Here is a 17,484-nt window from a genome sequence, read left to right as displayed (position 1 = left end):
CATGGCTATTATTCATAATTACCCCATGGTTCTCTGTCAGATTTTACATTTGAAGAATTCCATCTGCTATTTAAATTTACCAATAATTACTGAAAATCCATTTGTGGCAAATAGTTGTGCAAGCTGATTGGAAAGGGACACCCTATAGTGCTTTAAAATGAAACACTTGATTTCAACACAATTAAAATTCCAGATCCCAGAACCTTAGATAATAGGAATCTATATTTTCCAACTTTTAGCTTAAATAATAGAGAAATCATTAAGTCATTAAATAGAGAATCCGTTCAGTCTATTTTTTCCCACCAAGACACAATAAACGTACCAAAATTTGTTTCTGAGGAATCAGAAATACATGAGTTATTTATGCCTGTGACACTACGAAGTACATTTTTAAGGGCGTCACGACCTAGAGTCCGAAACGCCTTTATGAGACAAGAAGTCTAAAATGTCTATTGTATACTTTATTTCCTGTGATTTCTAACAGAGCTCCCCCCAAGGGAGACTAGAGCACCCTTTTGTTTATCAGCTGGTCATCTTCACTCCACCCAGGGTACAGAAGAACCCTGTAGGAGCAAAACAAGACTCTAGTTTAAGCTGGAAAGGGGAAAAAAAAGCTCTCCTGTTGCTTGGAAGCACAAAAGAGGACTGTGTCGAGCTAAAAATGAGGAGAGTTAGTCTCTGGCATCTGTGGGTTGGCACCAAAAATTATGTTTTTGCCCATCAGGTCCTGTAGTAGTGTCTCATATACCTACTACAAATTATTGAGTATTTGTCAGAAAAAAAAATGTTTTCTAAGAGTTCCCACGTCAGAGGTTTTGCCAACTACTGAGTATGCCTCGATCATTTCCATGCTCATCTGCATACAAAATCAGTCTTAAAGTTTGTAGCGCAACTCAGTGAGTCAGTGTTTATAAGCCCAGCTGAGCAATGGATCAAAAGAAGTCTAGAGTCATTGCTCAGATCGACTGAAAACAACTGATTTGCTTTATGAAATATTTCAGCACAATACAGGGAACAGGAGTGGGTGGACGGAAGAAGCAAATGAGCGCGGAGTTTTACTTTATGTGGAGTGTGTTACTAAAGTGCTCTGTACAGGGACCTTCTAGGTAGGTGGTCAGATTGGATGTCTTCTGAACACACACTGCCAGTAAATTTGCTTTAGTGTAGTGGCTTATAGAAGCAGCGTGTCCACCATCAAAGTGAAAATGTTCTGCTTTTCAAGTAACTGGTAGTTCTTACCAACCTGCAGCCGGTGATTGGTAACAATGTGTAGACTAAGGGGAGTCTTATTCCCCCCTCCCTCTCTCCCCCGCCCCCCACACACACACTCACTCACTCACTCACTCAGAGTCACAGCCTACTTGACAAGTGGGGCTCTTCCAGCCTTTCTGATCCAGAATAGGTTTTTATCACTTCATCTTATTTATGGCATTTGCCTTTGCTGTTTTACAAAGCCATGACCATTTTCAGTGGAAGACAAATCTGGTTCTCTCTATTAAACCCTACAACCTGGAGAGGCTTCCCTTTCATTATTTAACGACTTCTCTTTTCTCTACTTGTTATTGATTTCATCTAATAGAAAACACCCCAGGAATTATAAACAAGATACCATGGATCTGGGTGTAAAAGATGTTCTTGTAATAGAAAAATAGCCCAACTGGATTGGACCATAAACAGCTAATGCAGAGACCCTTCTATGGCCATGCGGCCATCTCCTGATCACAGTGCCTTTCGGATGAGAGACAGATGCAGGAAGGAGGGCTGGAGTGTTAAAAACTTACAGATAAAGGGCTTCACACTGCTGTGGATGTGCTTGTGTTGTTTGAGGCCCGACGAAGTGGCAAACGTTTTGCCACACTCCGGGCATGCGTGGGCCCGGGCACCAACATGCTGAGAGCGAATGTGCCGCTGGAGGTTGCTAGGGTCCGTGAAAACCTGCTAGGAAATGAGTACTGATTAATCAAGAAACTTAATTCAAGGACACAATAACGAAGACCAGGAATGACTCAAGAAGGAATTTTGTTTATTTATTTTGTTTTTGTTTATTTGTTTTCCCCAAAGACCAAAAGAAAGTCATATTCCCAAAGCATGAGCTCCTCTCGGAGAGGGACTGTAAATTATTCAGATCTATATCCTTAGCAGGAAATGTCCATCGGTATCAGTTGAACGAAATAATTAATGGCATGACAGACCACAGTCAAGATCTTCTTGATCCCATTTAGAGTGATTAGGGTTGAAAAATAAAATGCCAGCCAAGACATTATTTAAAATGGTATGTTACTTCCATCCTTTAAACCAAAACACACTATGTACGAAATTGGGGGATTTTTACGAAAGTATCTCAAATCTATTCAAGGAGTTCCCCCAGGGATAATGCTAACACTGTTTCAAGCAAGGTACCATTAAGCTAAAACCATTCCTTTAAACATTGTACTAAAAAAAGAAGAAAAGAAGAGAAGAGAAGAGAAGAGAAGAGAAGAGAAGAGAAGAGCAAAAGTCACCCACACTTCTGGGAGCAAAGCATCTCTAAAGATAATTTCAGACGAGATCGGGCGCGTTCAGGAAAGATAATTTCAAATATCACAATTTCCACTGGCATGAAGAAAGATATTCAAATGCTATAAAAAGGTTTTGGAAATAGAAATCGACTTCAATGACATCAGCGCACCTTTTAGTTAATTGAGAGCCATGAACATTACATGATGTGAACTACTGTTTCCATGTTTCAGAGTCATGGTCAAGGTAGAGTGCTTCACTGCACCCTTATGCTGCTCAGCAGTGGCCACTAAGGCAGGCCACTAAGGCACTGTGCTCTTAATTAGAACCAAGTCATGATTTATGGTGGGGACTTGGGTGGAAAAATCTGCAAATGTAGGAGTCTCCTATTCTTTCTGAATAGGCATTCAGAAACTTTATGTGACTTCCTCGCAAACTGCTATTAAAAGAAATCAGTAATGTGCATTGGATACAATTTTCATTCTCCATAAGGCTATAAAACAACCCCACACTGGCAAGCCAGTAGCGGAACCAGGAATTTACCAAGGATGTCTGACACCTAGTTCTGGAACTCACCATTAAGCCTCACTTCCTCCCTTACAAAAATAAAAGGGTACCCACTAAGTGTTTTTATACACTGTACTAATGCCTTTTAGCATACAACACTCAGTCTACTTTTCTCAAGATATTTATAGTTTCCCCTCTCAAGGGTTGTTTTTATATATCATAGCAAGTGATGGATTAAGAGAGAGCAGGATGACAGAGAGAGGCCAAGTAGTCTACAAATTCACTGTACCTTGGCACAGTTTTCACATTCATAGTGCTTTCCACTGTCATGTGACATCTGGTGGCGAATTAAATTGGACTTCCAGTTAAATGCCTTGGGACACTGATCGCACTTGTATTCCCTCTCTTCAGTATGTGACAACATGTGTTTCTCCAGGCTGTTAAGAGAACAATTGGTTCAATAAGACACGGTGACAAAGAATACATTCATAAACAGAATGTCATTTTATTGCTAATCCAACTGGCAATTAAAGAAATGAGAAGGAAAAGGAGTTGAGGTGAGAGAAGAGAAGAAACAAAGAGAAGAAACAGGCTCACAACAGATGAAAGACTACTTATTCTTCCTAGACTGTGTCCTTCACTAACACAGAGAAGTACCCCTGTTGTTTGAAAATAAATCTGAGATAGCTATCAGGGATTAGTTGCCAACTTAGAGGCACGATAAACGACTAGCTACTTGCCCAGTTCTGGATTCACCACACCATTCTAAGGGCAACACACATTGCTAATACCCACTTAATTCAAACACAAACACTGAAACTGAAGATCTTCAAAACATGCTTAAGAGCATGCAGGCAGGTATCCTTTCTAATATATAACCTCTAGATTCAAAAAGGTACTTTTGTTTCTACCCATATCTCCAAGTGGAAAAGTGAGTCGTAACCTAACTATTCACCAGGCAACTTCCCAAAATAACCCTGAGATGGATGGATGAATGGATGGTCCTGCAGATGAGTGATGAATGGATATGTGTATACATAGATATAGAAGCATATGTATATAGCGCCTATGAATTAGGGAGGAAAGAAAATGTGTAATAATATAAGTGGATGCATTATTAAAGCCCTTCAAAAGAAAAACGGAGTTAGAAGTTTCTCACAAGGATAATTTTTCTGTTTTCAAGCTTAGAATATTTTTGCTTCTCAAATATTTCCATCTCTTTTCTAAAACTTGTATATGAAATCTGCATGGATTTAATGAAAAGCAAATATTATAGATAATGGATTGCTGTGATAGTCAGATGTTTGAACATATTTGTTAATTAAATATGCACAGATAACGCACGGGGATACTACCCCTAAAGTAACCAGAGCTTCTTGGAGAAATAGCCTGTTTCAAACTTGAAGCCCAAGATACACGATAGGCCTTGAACATCTTGTTACGGCAAAAAGCAAGAAAGTTATAGAGCATGTCAAAAGAATTAAGGTACCAACGTGAAAAAACAACCACTGACCAAAGATGAGGAAATTTAGCATCAATAAAAATAATAATTTCATCTTTTAACAAAAACAATATTCAAAATCGCACAAACAAAAGCTCACGGGTCACCCTTGGAAGATTCTGAGAAGCAAAATCATTACTCTGAAAACTAGTAAGTAAAGAGAAAACTCACCCACATGTCCTGCCCTTCCTATATGAACTGTACTTCAGGGTGAGCAAATAAACAATGAGGGGAAGTTTGTCTGCGTAGAATTAACAGAGATAATAAATAATGAAAGAACGATAGAAGTAGAAAACATCCATTTTACAGCATGTAAGCAATTAATAAATGTAGGCAAGTCAGAAATAAACCTTGTGCCTCCTGAAGGAAATAAACCATAGCATCAGTGAGGTATTATTCTTAAAACAATGAACCTAAATCTGATCAAGGCTTGGGATGTAACTGTGAGTTTACAGGAAGTAGAGAAGATGGAGAAAGATGTTAACACCGAGGGGACATGATCAGTAGAATCCAGACTAGAGGAAATGCTACAGGAAAAAACACTTAGTTTCTTCTATAAATAAATTTCAATGAGGGAAGGAGGGAGCAAGGGAGGGAGAGAAAGAAAGACTGACTTTGACTGAAGGACCTTTTATAAATTAAAAGAGACATAAGAGGGGCACCTGGGTGGCTCAGTCGGTTAAGCGTCCGACTTCAGCTCAGGTCATGATCTCATGGTTTGTGAGTTTGAGCCCCGTGTCGGCTTCTGTGCTGACAACTCAGAGCCTGGAGCCTGCTTCCGATTCTGTGTCTCCCTCTTTCTCTCTCTGCTCCTCCCCCGCTCACACTCTGTCTCTCTCTCTCTCTCTCTCTCTCTCTCTCAAAAATAATAAACACTAAAAAATTTTTTAATAAAAAAATTTTAAAGAGACATGCCAACAAATTGCAATGGCAGATCTTATTACGATCGTAATTCAAACATAAAACTAAAAATAATGAGATAACTGGGGGAAATTGAACACTGACTTTATATTTGGTAATATTAAGGAATCATTATTTTTAAAGTGTGGTGTAGAAATTTGTGTTCTAAAGAGTCCTTTTTTAGACAGATACATACTGAGCTATTTATGAATAAAATGACATAATGTCCAGGATTTGTTTCAATAATCTGAACAAGTATAGCTGAGACAAGACTGGCCTTGTATGATAATTACTGAAACTGAGCATATGGGGGTTTATTACACCATCCCTCTCTAGTTTTGTATACTTTGAAACTTTCCACAGTACAAAGATATTAAGAAAAAAAACAACAACTACTACCAATCCTGCAAGCACTCTTTCTTTGCCATGTTCTATTTTTCTGCGAGATAAATACTCTAAAGTTGAGTACCAGTAAGACCCTGTGCACCTAGAATATACCCAGTAGTCACGTACGCTGTGTGAATGGCAGGGTGTGTGACAAAATGGAAGTACCCTTTCTCCTATCTTGATAAATCAGAAATGTCTTTCCCATATTTTTTCTCCTCCACAGCTTCCCCTCTACAACTCCATTCATACTGGCATATGAACTTATTTTTCCTGCCCCGTGAGTCAGTCGACTTTGTAATGCTATTCTGTTTGAGCACAAATGGTGATATCTCTGTGAACAAAAGGTACCAGGAGAGTACAGGTGTGTGGAGTCACAAGAACAGCCCTACCTTTATCTACAATATGCAATCCTCTGTTTGTTACACGAGTTGAAATGTTATTAATAGAGTTAAGAGAGAGATATCATCAACTGCGGTTAACATTGAACTGAGTCAGGGACATCTTCCGAAATCATGGCACAGATTCATATACTCACTGTCATCCTCAGCCACTCAGGAGGGCATGCCATTTGATGACATATATTCCAATATGTACGTCAAATCATAAACTCTGAAATCTAATGGGAGCGACAGGCCTGTACATTGAGTCTTATTCCTGTGCCCTTACTCCAAGGATATGATAAGGTTTCAAGAATATAGTACATGGCATACAGGGGGAAAAATAACTAGCAGTGTAAGAGGAATTCTCCTTTCTTTTTCTTCTAATCTAGCATAAAATCCATATTGTTCTATCACTCAGTGATAGAAAGAATCAAAGGACAACTGGTTCTTACAAAACCAAATGTGTATTTCTTTCACAGACACAGAAGCCAGCCCGTCAGCTGTTAGGGAGGCTTCTCCACTTCTCATAGAACTTCATCCTATTTTATAGAGCTTTGCCTAGCCTTCTGGGTTCTTTGCAATTTTTGCATATTAACCTTTGGTCCTTGCCCTTTTGGGGGGGGTGGGGGGCAGGGGGTATTTTTTCTCAACATTTGACAGAAAAGATACAGAACAGAATAATTATCATGTCAAAAAAATTCTCTCATTTGTTTAAAGTATAAAGCAACAAAATAGGATTAAATAAAGTGGAAAATATTCGGGGAATGTAAGTTCTGCACATGAATAAATTATATAACCAAAAATACCACTTATATGGTCGACCTCAGGTTGCATAGTGACATGCTATATCCGTCTGGCTGAGCTACCAAAAAGAAAGTTCTGAGGGTTCATCCAATACCAGATAATTAGGTTTCCTTATTGTTTCCCACTGAATGTTTTTGACTGAAGGAACCAAACTGGCAGTTGGTTTTGGCATTAAGTAGAGTTGACTCAGCCTCAATCCCAGAGCCAGTAAGAAAAGAAACTCTCTCTACCTAGGTGTCACCATGCCTTCTAGTGGGCAGTAGGAATTACATTTTAGTGTCTAATCCACCATTTTTTATTTTATAATGCTGCCCATTATTTTTGATAGCAAAATTGAAGGAAATAATACTGAATCTCTGGCATCAGAGATACTGCTTTACGGTAATAAATACTTTCCTTACCCACAGGTATTTATTCGTTTCATTTTATTTTTTAATTTGAGCACAATTACATTTATGAGATATGCTCTGACTTTTTTATAATACAAATCTAAGTGTTACCAAACATTTATAACAGATTGATTCTCTACGTGGATTTATATTAAATGGTAAAGATGAGTTTAAAGGGTACCGGGAAAGCCCTCTTATTCCCTACAATGTTTTCCCTCTAAAAGCTAAATCTTTCCAGCCTAGAAATTTTCAAGCTTAGAAATTTATCCTTTTGACTCAGTCTCCTGAAGGAATGGGTCATCCTTGATGCTTTTTTAAGTTGTTTATCCATTAAAATCAATGACTACTGTATGAAATCCTTTCCTGTAAGAAGCCTAGACAGAGAAGAGGATGCAGGGCCATCAATGGAGGTGGAAAGGAGAGAGAAGAAGGAGAGACACTGAAGAAAGAAAGGAAATAAAATGATAAACTGAAACAGGTGGACTGTCCAAGGTAAACCATGAGTAACTCACACTCTTAAGGCCAGCTGATACACTACCATAACCATTTAAATACAGGGTTATGTTCACTTGAAGTTCTAATTATAGATTCCAAGGATCATTTCTGGATTTAAAAGCAAAGAAATGAGGGGCGCCTGGGTGGCTCAGTCGGTTGAGCCTCCGACTTCGGCTCGGGTCATGATCTCGCTGTTCGTGAGTTCAAGCCCCGCGTCAGGCTATGTGCTGACAGCTCAGAGCCTGGAGCCTGCTTCGGATTCTGTGTCTCCCTCCCTCTGCCCCTTCCCCACTCGTGCTCTGTCTCTGTCTGTCAAAAATGAACAAAAGTTAAAAAAATAAACTAAATAAAAGCAAAGAAACAAATACAATTGTTAAAATTGTTTGTAGGCCACGGCAAAAACCATTAGGTAGAAGCACACGGAAAACCTATTAGCTGGTTCTGTATCTCTGATCAGAAGAACTATTTTATAGCATAATAATCAATGTAGTTATCAAAGGGGAGGTTCCAGGGTGGCTGTTTGCTTTAATAGAAGTAAAAAAAAAAAAAAAAAAAGTTCTTGAATGAAGTTCAAAAGCCTATAAAAAGTTACCATATTGCTGATACATGATTTTCACTTTGTTAAAAGTAAGTATTAAAGAATAATTTCATTTAGATCATGTTTATTCTTTCCCTTTTGGGAAATAAAACATTTTCTTCATTGGGCATGATTTTCTTATTCTTTTATATATGTGACGTTTAAATAGTTGAAATTAAATCCATGGGTTACACTGATCTACCAAAAGGTCATCGATCTTTCATTAAGTGTATGCCAGAATCAATCTTTTTTTTTGGTCATCTAGGTGTTTCTGGAACCAGCTTTACTGTTTGGCACATGATTAGTTTAATTGGCATCAGTGTTGCTCCGGCATTCTTGATTCTTCCTCTAAGTCATAGTTTGTGCTGTCATGCAACGCTTTCTTTCAGTTGCCAATAATACTACTTAAATAAATATAAACATATTATTTTCCATCTAGCGTCAAAATAACTAATTCCAACTTGCTTGTAAACATTTTACAGATAAGAATTTCCAAGGAAAACTGATTTATGAACATGTCACTAACACACTTGTCAGGTTCATCCCAGTTCCAGATTTTCCATCTGCATAAATTCTGAAAATTCAGCATAACCACACTTCACTGCAGAGTAAATAAACATGTCTCGTAGTGCAACATGCCATTTCTAACCTTTGCAAATCGGGGAACACTTGGTCACATTCCTTACACTCCTGGATCGCATGTATCTCTCGGAGATCGTTCTCACTTTCGAGTTTTTGTTGGAAGTCCTCTTCCACCATCGAAAATGCTGAGTGAGGGGTGCTGCACGGGAACTTTTGGTGATCTGCTAGCTCCGCCTTGGACTCGAAGAGCTGGTCACAGTCCTCACAGCGATACTGCCGTTCTTCTGTGGAAATAATTCAGGTGTTACCAGGACTGGGCGATCAGAAGTGTCACCACAAACCGGCAGTTTTTATGGAAGACATAATGGAAGCTATTTAGTTGTTATTTCTACCACTTTGATTTTAATAGGAATTAAAACTAATACACGTACAGGACAGAGCCTAGCACGATAACGTGGTGTCTGCGGCTACAGTATAGCCTTCTTACCAGATAACACGTTACGGCTTAAACCCTTCCTGGGTTTAATATTCACAAGACACTAAAAGTAAGAATGACCACTTACTGTGCATGATACAGTCCCTCCACCCTGTTCATGGATGATTGATATTTCTCAAAACCTGATCATGAGAAATTACATGTCATATTTTTATTCCGACTTCACATGAAGCTATTAAAGCTCAGGGAAGTTCAGAAACCAGTCAGGGGTTATAGAGCCAAGTGGTTGTGCCAGGATTTGAACCCATCTCTGTCTCTCTCACACACGTCTCACTGTGCCATGTGACCCGGAGGGCACATGGGACACAGAGTCGCTATCTGAGTCATGCTTACACTGGTTAGCATCAGTAAACTTGGATGTTTCATTACATTCGTCATTACCACCTAATGGACACAAGATGTTTTTAGTACCCTTCTAGACTAATTTATGCTACCCTAGGGTCAGGGCTAATTGGCAGGGCCTTGTTAAACAGCCAACATATCATGAATTTTCCCTTTGCATCAGTAAGATAAATAAATGGTAATAGTGGGGACTAGAGATAACAAGGTTATAAGGTGCCAGGCAGTGATGGTATTGTTCCTATTCTTTCCATCTCAATAGCTTTTTGCCTGCTCATGAGGCTATACGATGCACAGATCACACAGACACAATCACAGAAGTCTTAAAAACAGCTCAGAATGCTGAAAAGACACCCGGGCAGCATGATACATAATCCCTGTTTTATAGAGCTACAGCCAGGACCTATGGCCAGTTTTTCATTGACTGAATGTTTTGGGGGGAATATTTTAGTCACCAACAAATGCTAGGCATTTTGCTAGGGAATGACTATATAAGAAACTCAAGGGGAAACACATGTGAACAAATAGAGTGTGATATATTTTATGACAGATGCATGCATGGGGCCTAAAGGAGCCCAGAGGAACATGTCTAATCCATCTAATCTGAAGGAGAGAGGTTCAGAAAAGGATTTGAATGAGCAAGCATCAGCCAGGTGAAGTGGGATGAAGGAGGATGTTCCAGGCAGTGGGAACAGCGTGGACCAATGATAAAGGCCAGGAAGAACATGGCAGCTGGTGGAAAAGCAAAACTGTAGTAAAATAGGGCGAGTTGATAGGGTACATGTAGAGGAGCTAGGGGAAGTGAAGTCAGAGAAGGTAGCAGGTCCCTAGGGGCTTTGGGGGGTCCATGCTGAGAAGGGAACTGAAAGCCGCTGAAAATCAGAAAGCCTAGCTGTGATGTGAGAAGTGAAGGAGAGGTCAGAGGAGGCACCACTGCTAAAATCCACATACAAGACAGGTTTCATTTCAATTAAACCAGTAACAGCGGGGCCAGAACAGTAAAGAAAGCAGTATGTAGATTTAATAGAGTGTGTCAACTTTGGACCGTAGAGGGTTAAGGAAGGTAGGGGTATTCTAAGATAAATCACCTCAGCTCTAAAGACACGTTTCTCGATGACATTAACCAGGTAATGGAACCATGTAATATAATCTGTTATACTCTTCACAATATTTAAGATCTACATTTAGGATCTCACGAGCAGGCTGAACACAAACAGAATCTCCAAGCCATAGAATGGATGGGAAAGGCCTAGGGTTTACAGACAACAAGACCTCGGTTTGAAAGTTAACTACCACTCTCTAGTCATGTGATCTTGGCCAATTTACCTAGATCTAAGGTAAATTTATCTAAGTCCTTAGATAGCCTCAGTTTCTCTATCTGTATAATAAAAATGATTCCTCTCTTATACGTTTGATCAATGTGTAAGACTAAATGAGATAATAAATGGAGAGCATATAGTATCTGGTATAGTGTGTGTGTGTGTGTGTGTGTGTGTGTGTGTGTGTGTGTGTGTGACACAATGAAAATAAAAAGCAGCTGATGGGTTCAAGGGTGTTGTGAAGGCAGGTAATTTATGAATCGTAGCCCTAAAAGAAGAAGAATCACTTCCACTCATGCTTTTAAGAATAGTAAGCTAATCACTCATATTTCTAAAAAGAATTGCTTGAAAACCTTTTTTTAGGTCTAACATTCACCAGTGAAAGTTGCCTTGCACTAGAGAAAGCTAGATTACGTTTCGTATCCTATGCCCTCATGCTTCGTCTGTCCCAGACCCCATTGGGTAAGATTCCTTATTCAGGCTTAAGCTCTACCAGGTTGGTTGAGAACACTGGGTTTCTGAGAAGAAAACAATTTCCAAAAGGTTCCCCAAACTATAACTGGTATAATCTACAAAGAGGCAGAATGCAGCTCAGCCAAAGGAAAAAAATGTTCAAGTAAAGAGCCAGCCAAGACTGGTAGCTTCCTTCGCAAAAGCTACAGAGAGCAGAGGCTGAGGTTTTCCCATCCAGAATGCCAAAGGGATGGGAGGTGGCTCCGTCCCTACCTGTCAGCTAAGCTGGGGTGAGTAACCCTTCCCAGTGGTCCTTCCAACTATAAAACATTCTAAAGACACCACTAGATTATGTTTAACCAAATCATGTTATATTAGGAGAAAGAAATAGGAAAGAGAAAGGAAAAAGTACTAAATTCTCATCCCAATGGTAACACTTCAATACGGATAGAATTATCTCTTCATCTGTCCTATACATGCAGAACTAATAATTATAATTCTTTTGATACCCCCTTCATTTGATTTAGAATAGGTCTCTGGCAAATAAAAACTTCTCTGGCTGTAAAGTTTCCTCATGTGTATTTTTCTCCTAAACCCCTTCCCCCCAGCCCTCTCCCATCTTGTCGTGCCAACTAGGATTTTACTCAAGGAGACATACTTTTTCCAGGAATAGAACATTAGATGGGAAGAAACACCCACCAGACTGATGAAAGCCCAAACTGAGCTTTCTGAAATGACTTTTGTATAGTGAAAGGATTCTCACCATAGTCTAAGGTATTGACAAAAAAGTTTCAACGGTGGGATATCTCAGTTGATATATTCAGAATTCGTTTGGCCTCCACTTGAGGGAAGACCTCTGCTTACTCAAGATTCACAGTAACATTAGCCAGATGTCAAGCCAAGAAAAGAGTCACTCAAAAGAGAAGGAGTTTTGTGAAAACTGACACTGAGGAGCCAGGAAAACTGACAAATGCCATGTGTGATGTCCCCACGCAGATGCTCCGTCACGGCGACCGGATGAGGGCGCGGAGGATGGGGGTGCGAACAGTACTAACCGTGAATATCCGGCGCCATAGTTTCATGGGGATAGTCTTCACTCTTCATGAACAGCAGGAGCTCCTCTCCTGGTGCAATGTCTGTGACTACTCTATAAAATATCTTCAAAACACCAGAAAGGGTTGGGTGGGAAGAGAGAAAGAAGTGAATATTAAGAAAGGGCAAGATATGCACTAATATCTGTACATTTTCTCATAGCATAAAAAAATATTTCCTTTTATTTTTGTCAAAAGAAGTGTGACTTCCTGTTTTATGTCCTGAAAATTGGCCTTCTGTTGACAAATGGAAAGCTGTGATTCTTATGCCAGTTCACAAATCTTTTCTAAATCCTACCTCACCAATCAAATTGTCTTAAGACAAGGCTTACCGTGTTGCATACACCTCTGTGTAATGTTTAGCAAAGAACTTTCCCTTCTCTGAATTCCTCACTCTAGGGAACCACACACGTATTCACAGAGCTGAATGCGTCTGGCATTATCCAGCATAGCCTCGCTAAGGGTGGCAGGGCACAATTGCCTCCCTCAGCATGTTCTCAAAAGCAGCACCTTCTCAACAAGGTGTTTTTTAGGGAATAGGTTAGAAGGACATGACACAAAGAACCGGTCTGTAGAGCACATAGTCAAAGGAGATTATTTTGTTTTTAAAAAACTTAATCCCTCTCTCACCAATCATCAGTACTCCCAGATCCAGGACTTGACCTCATGCCTCAGCTCCTGATTCCCACTCTCTGAAAGCAGGCAGTATGCCTTTAATTGATTCATTTAGCAGGGTAGTAGGGGGAGGTGTTTATTCCCCTGCTTTCTAGAAAAATTCTGAGGAGAGAAAGAATTGAATCAATCTGTTAGTGACTGACTAAACAACTGTGGGGCAAGCGTGGACCTATAATTTCCTAGAGCTGCCTACTTTTACCCCCACCTTGACCAGCTCTGTCAGCTCTGTGACCTTAGGCAAGTCATTGTCCAACTTACTTGTCCAGGCTTCAGGGTTTTTCCACTTATAAAAGCATTTAATTCACACACAAAAATACAAATATCTAATTCATTACGTTACACACCTGAAACTAACATAATGTTATATGTCAATGATATCTCAATAAAAAAGCACTTAATCATGAAAATGTTTAAGGTGCTTATTCATCTTATCACAAAAATGTTCATAGTTTTTAAATTTTATTCTAAGATTATTTGTTACATAACGACCAGATAGAAGTTGTCGAAGAAAGAATGACGTTATACAATTAACTGGTGAAAATGAGACCAATAACAGTCACACGTGCACATACACACACACACACACACGCGCACACACACACACACCAACAGAAGCAACAAAGACAGCAAGTAAACTAGGGTTTCGATTCTGCTGTCTCAATCCAAGGGGGGGAAAACTCACATCATACAAATTATTAAGAGAACTTATGAGAACATATTTTTAGAAGACATTGTTGGTTTCTTACAGGATATTTGATATTTCAAACTGAGAAAAATTGAGTAGGTTAATATTTTAAAAGATCAACAGAAGTGTGCATAATTTTAATTGTATTTATCTATTTGTTTATCTTCTGAAAAGCAGAGGACATCAAACGTAAGTATGTGCCTCTTTATTCCAGTAGGTGGCTCTAAAGTCCAATTGTTTATTTTTTTCTATAAAAACATCACAGAACAAAATTGTGCTAAATTTAAAAAATAACTCAATGAGGAATGTTTTCTGTTTAGTTTCTTTCCTGTCAAAATAAAATCATCCTTTTTCATTCAACAGTAATTTAACCAGGTGAAATTGGTTTACAGAAAATAATGCCAAACATAAAATGCTGCTAGAATATGTTAGAATATAACCTAGGATGCTTTCTATCCACCCAGAGATAGACTCCAGACTATCTTAAGAAAATTATTCCGTGTTATGTGCTATTTCTACAAAAACCAGAGAATTTGCAGTTTGTATCTTATTAACCCTAGCCTTCACATTTTCCTGTTTCTGGAAGTGCACTGAAAGGAATAGTTCTGTTCAAAAAGTTATCAGATTGAAAAAAAATGATTGTGCATTTGCTCTTTTCCCCTAAACTTTCCAATTAAATGCCTGTAAGTACCCTATTTCATTCTGGAGTCCTATTTCCCCTTAGAAAACAATGGACTTCTCTCAACAGCTTGAATCACCTCTTTTTTTGGCATCTCTCAAAGGTTTAACTTATTAGCTTCCTTTCCAACAACATGTTGACATTTGAATTGTGACATATTAGAACTTTTCGGTGGCTTCTCGGAAATAGTGAGGTTAAAGAGACAATACCCTGCAAGACCGTAAAACAGTGCAATTGTCTCTGTTGGGGAATGCTGCTTAGACACACATGCCAGATCATTTCAAGAAAGTATCATGATATCATCATTTCTTTGTAGTCCACTATTAATCATGTCTCTTTTAATTCCATTTTAGATTTACTCAATCCAACGTGAACAGCCCAAGAAACAAAAGAAAATGATAGGTACGTTGTAACTATATATTATAAAGACAATTCTCTTTGCAGCAACATAGATCACTACTGTAATTTCCCTTTAAGTGTACAGATCGTCATGTGAAGAATATTGAGTGCATAAAAAATAAAAGACACGGAAGAGTGTTGATGTTGGCTTTATTTACTGGAGGTAAAAGGTGACATTCCAGGCCATGAAAGGCAAGGCAAAGCAGAGTGGGTTTTAACTTCAGGGTGTTCTTTTCGATTTTAAGTGAATTTTTATGGTGCTCATGAAACTGAGGTTTGAAAAGAACTGGCAAGCGCCAGACGTAATGAGGGCAGATTCTGGGCACGCTTCCTCACACAGCAATAAGAATGTGCCTCAAAGTCCCATCTACCACACCCTTACAATTCTAGAGCTTTCTTTCAAGGTGTTGCTACCACTTGTGATCCTCTTTATATCTCATCTCTTCGGATCTTAGATTCGGCAAAATTCTGCTTTTCCACCTATGATTACAATGGCCCCCAAATCTAACTTGAATACTCGAATCCAGAGCTGTCGACATCTAAAGTTAATTTATGTTCTAGCAATACTAATACACAGGCAGGCCTTTGAGAGGTGAGAGGAGTGGTTTAAACAAAAACATAATGACAATTTGTTGCCTCAAAAAAAGTGGCGTGGAGGAATGATGGAAAGGAATCTTGGAGGAATCAAGCCTTTCGAAAGTAAGATATCACATCTACACTTTTGTATTACAAAACAGGTCTTTCAGCAAATAAAAATAAAATAAATAACAGAAGTGATTTATGTAGTTTTTCCCACAGGTTTGTATCTTAAGTATTCTTGGCCATGCTCTTAAAAAATATAACCATAATGTCTTTAAACCCGGTATATTCTCAAAATCTCAGTTCTATTGCAGTCCTATGAATTATATGTCATCAGAGTTACGTACCAGAAGCAGAGATCCTACCAATATAACCTTTCTGGTTTTTGTGTTGGAGAAAAAGGGAAGGGAATCAATTACTCTGTTAAATTCCATAAAAGAAATGATCTCTTCTCCCATCAGGGGGTTTTATGGAAAAAGTTATCTGGATCCAAAATAAAAATGTCCTGGGTCTGGGATTTTGTGATGAATTCAACTCAAGTATATAAAGGGGGACCCCAAAGTCTCAAACACTTAGAAAAAGTTCAAATTGATATAAAAGGGTTGTTGATTTATTATTTTGTTGTGTCTCTCTCGGAATGCTTTATTAGAGGGAAAAATCTCAATTCCTCACCATATAAGTTGAAAGATAAGAGGAACAGGGCCTTAGAGTATAAGAAAATAGGAATATATAAAAATTCCATTCTTTTAAAAGTCATGATAAATATTTTTAAAATGTGTTAACTCCTCCAGAATTTTCTCTTTGGTAGCTAATAACAAATTCCAGAAATAAAACATGTTATGACCATGATCTAACTGTCCATACATTTGACACATTTGAAAGTTAAGGTGGTTTTTTCATTTTATCATATAAAAAATTTTAATTTCCCAATATCTTCATGGGCTCTTTTTATTTTTCCAGAAAGCTATATTTCTACCTTGGTAAGTGTGGATAAAGATCTAGATCTCTGGATGCCTCAATTTATAAGAACAAATATTTATAGTCACTATCTTAATAGATCAATTTGTATTTTTTTTATTTTTTAAGTTTGTTAAAATAACACAGTAGTGAAATTCCTGAAAATGTTTTTTAATGCTAAATCTTTCGAGTATTTAAAAATAAAACTAGAATTGCCCCAAATTACTCACTTTTACTAGTGGTAAAATTCACAATCTAAGGCATAAATATAATACCACACACGTATATAGGAATTACTCTAAACATAATTATTATACTTAATGTATTTTAATCAAACCTTGAAACCAGTTCCAAATGCCAAAAGAATGTCCATTCACTTAATGTTCACAAGGCAGAGCTAGGGACAAAAGGCAGTGATGACTGGATTTGATTTAACAAATTTTAGATTTCCAAAAATATATTTTCATACAGTGTTATATATAAGTATATATGTGCCCAAGCAGATATATTTTATATGTGATGGATAAATGTGGCAAATTACACACCTTGGAGAAATTTTAAATTTGTATAAAATATGAGCAATCTCATATTTTAGGTATTAATATAAATAAATGTTTAATAGAATACACTTAATTCATGTTATATATCATGTCAGTGATATGTAATTATATGGTATATTTTATATAGTATATTGTATATAATATATGTTATATAGAGTTATATATTATATGTAGTTGGAATTGGAATTAATCATATTTTATTAAACATTTATCTTGCTTTGTTATTAAGTCCAA

The 17,484-nt window shown here is 38.0% G+C and overlaps 1 protein-coding gene across 6 annotated transcripts in view; it reads right to left on the bottom strand.

The window, feature by feature from the left end:
• The window catches only part of MECOM (MDS1 and EVI1 complex locus), a 557,439-nt gene that overhangs the window by 33,999 nt on the left and 505,956 nt on the right, over positions 1-17,484 (bottom strand). For 3 of the 6 annotated variants that reach the window (XM_042954308.1, XM_042954311.1, XM_042954313.1), the window contains 4 exons: positions 12,681-12,783; positions 9,086-9,302; positions 3,293-3,440; positions 1,782-1,938 (listed from right to left, as the gene is read on the bottom strand). In XM_042954308.1, the coding sequence (XP_042810242.1) occupies positions 1,782-1,938; positions 3,293-3,440; positions 9,086-9,302; positions 12,681-12,783 (625 nt within the window). The remainder of the gene's footprint in view (positions 1-1,781; positions 1,939-3,292; positions 3,441-9,085; positions 9,303-12,680; positions 12,784-17,484) is intronic. The other 3 variants (XM_042954309.1, XM_042954312.1, XM_042954314.1) reach the window with 1 other exon arrangement.

Source organism: Panthera leo, chromosome C2, assembly GCF_018350215.1.
Source record: "Panthera leo isolate Ple1 chromosome C2, P.leo_Ple1_pat1.1, whole genome shotgun sequence".
In the NCBI taxonomy this organism is placed as follows: domain Eukaryota; kingdom Metazoa; phylum Chordata; class Mammalia; order Carnivora; family Felidae; genus Panthera; species Panthera leo.
This window is presented reverse-complemented; position numbering and strand designations above follow the sequence as displayed.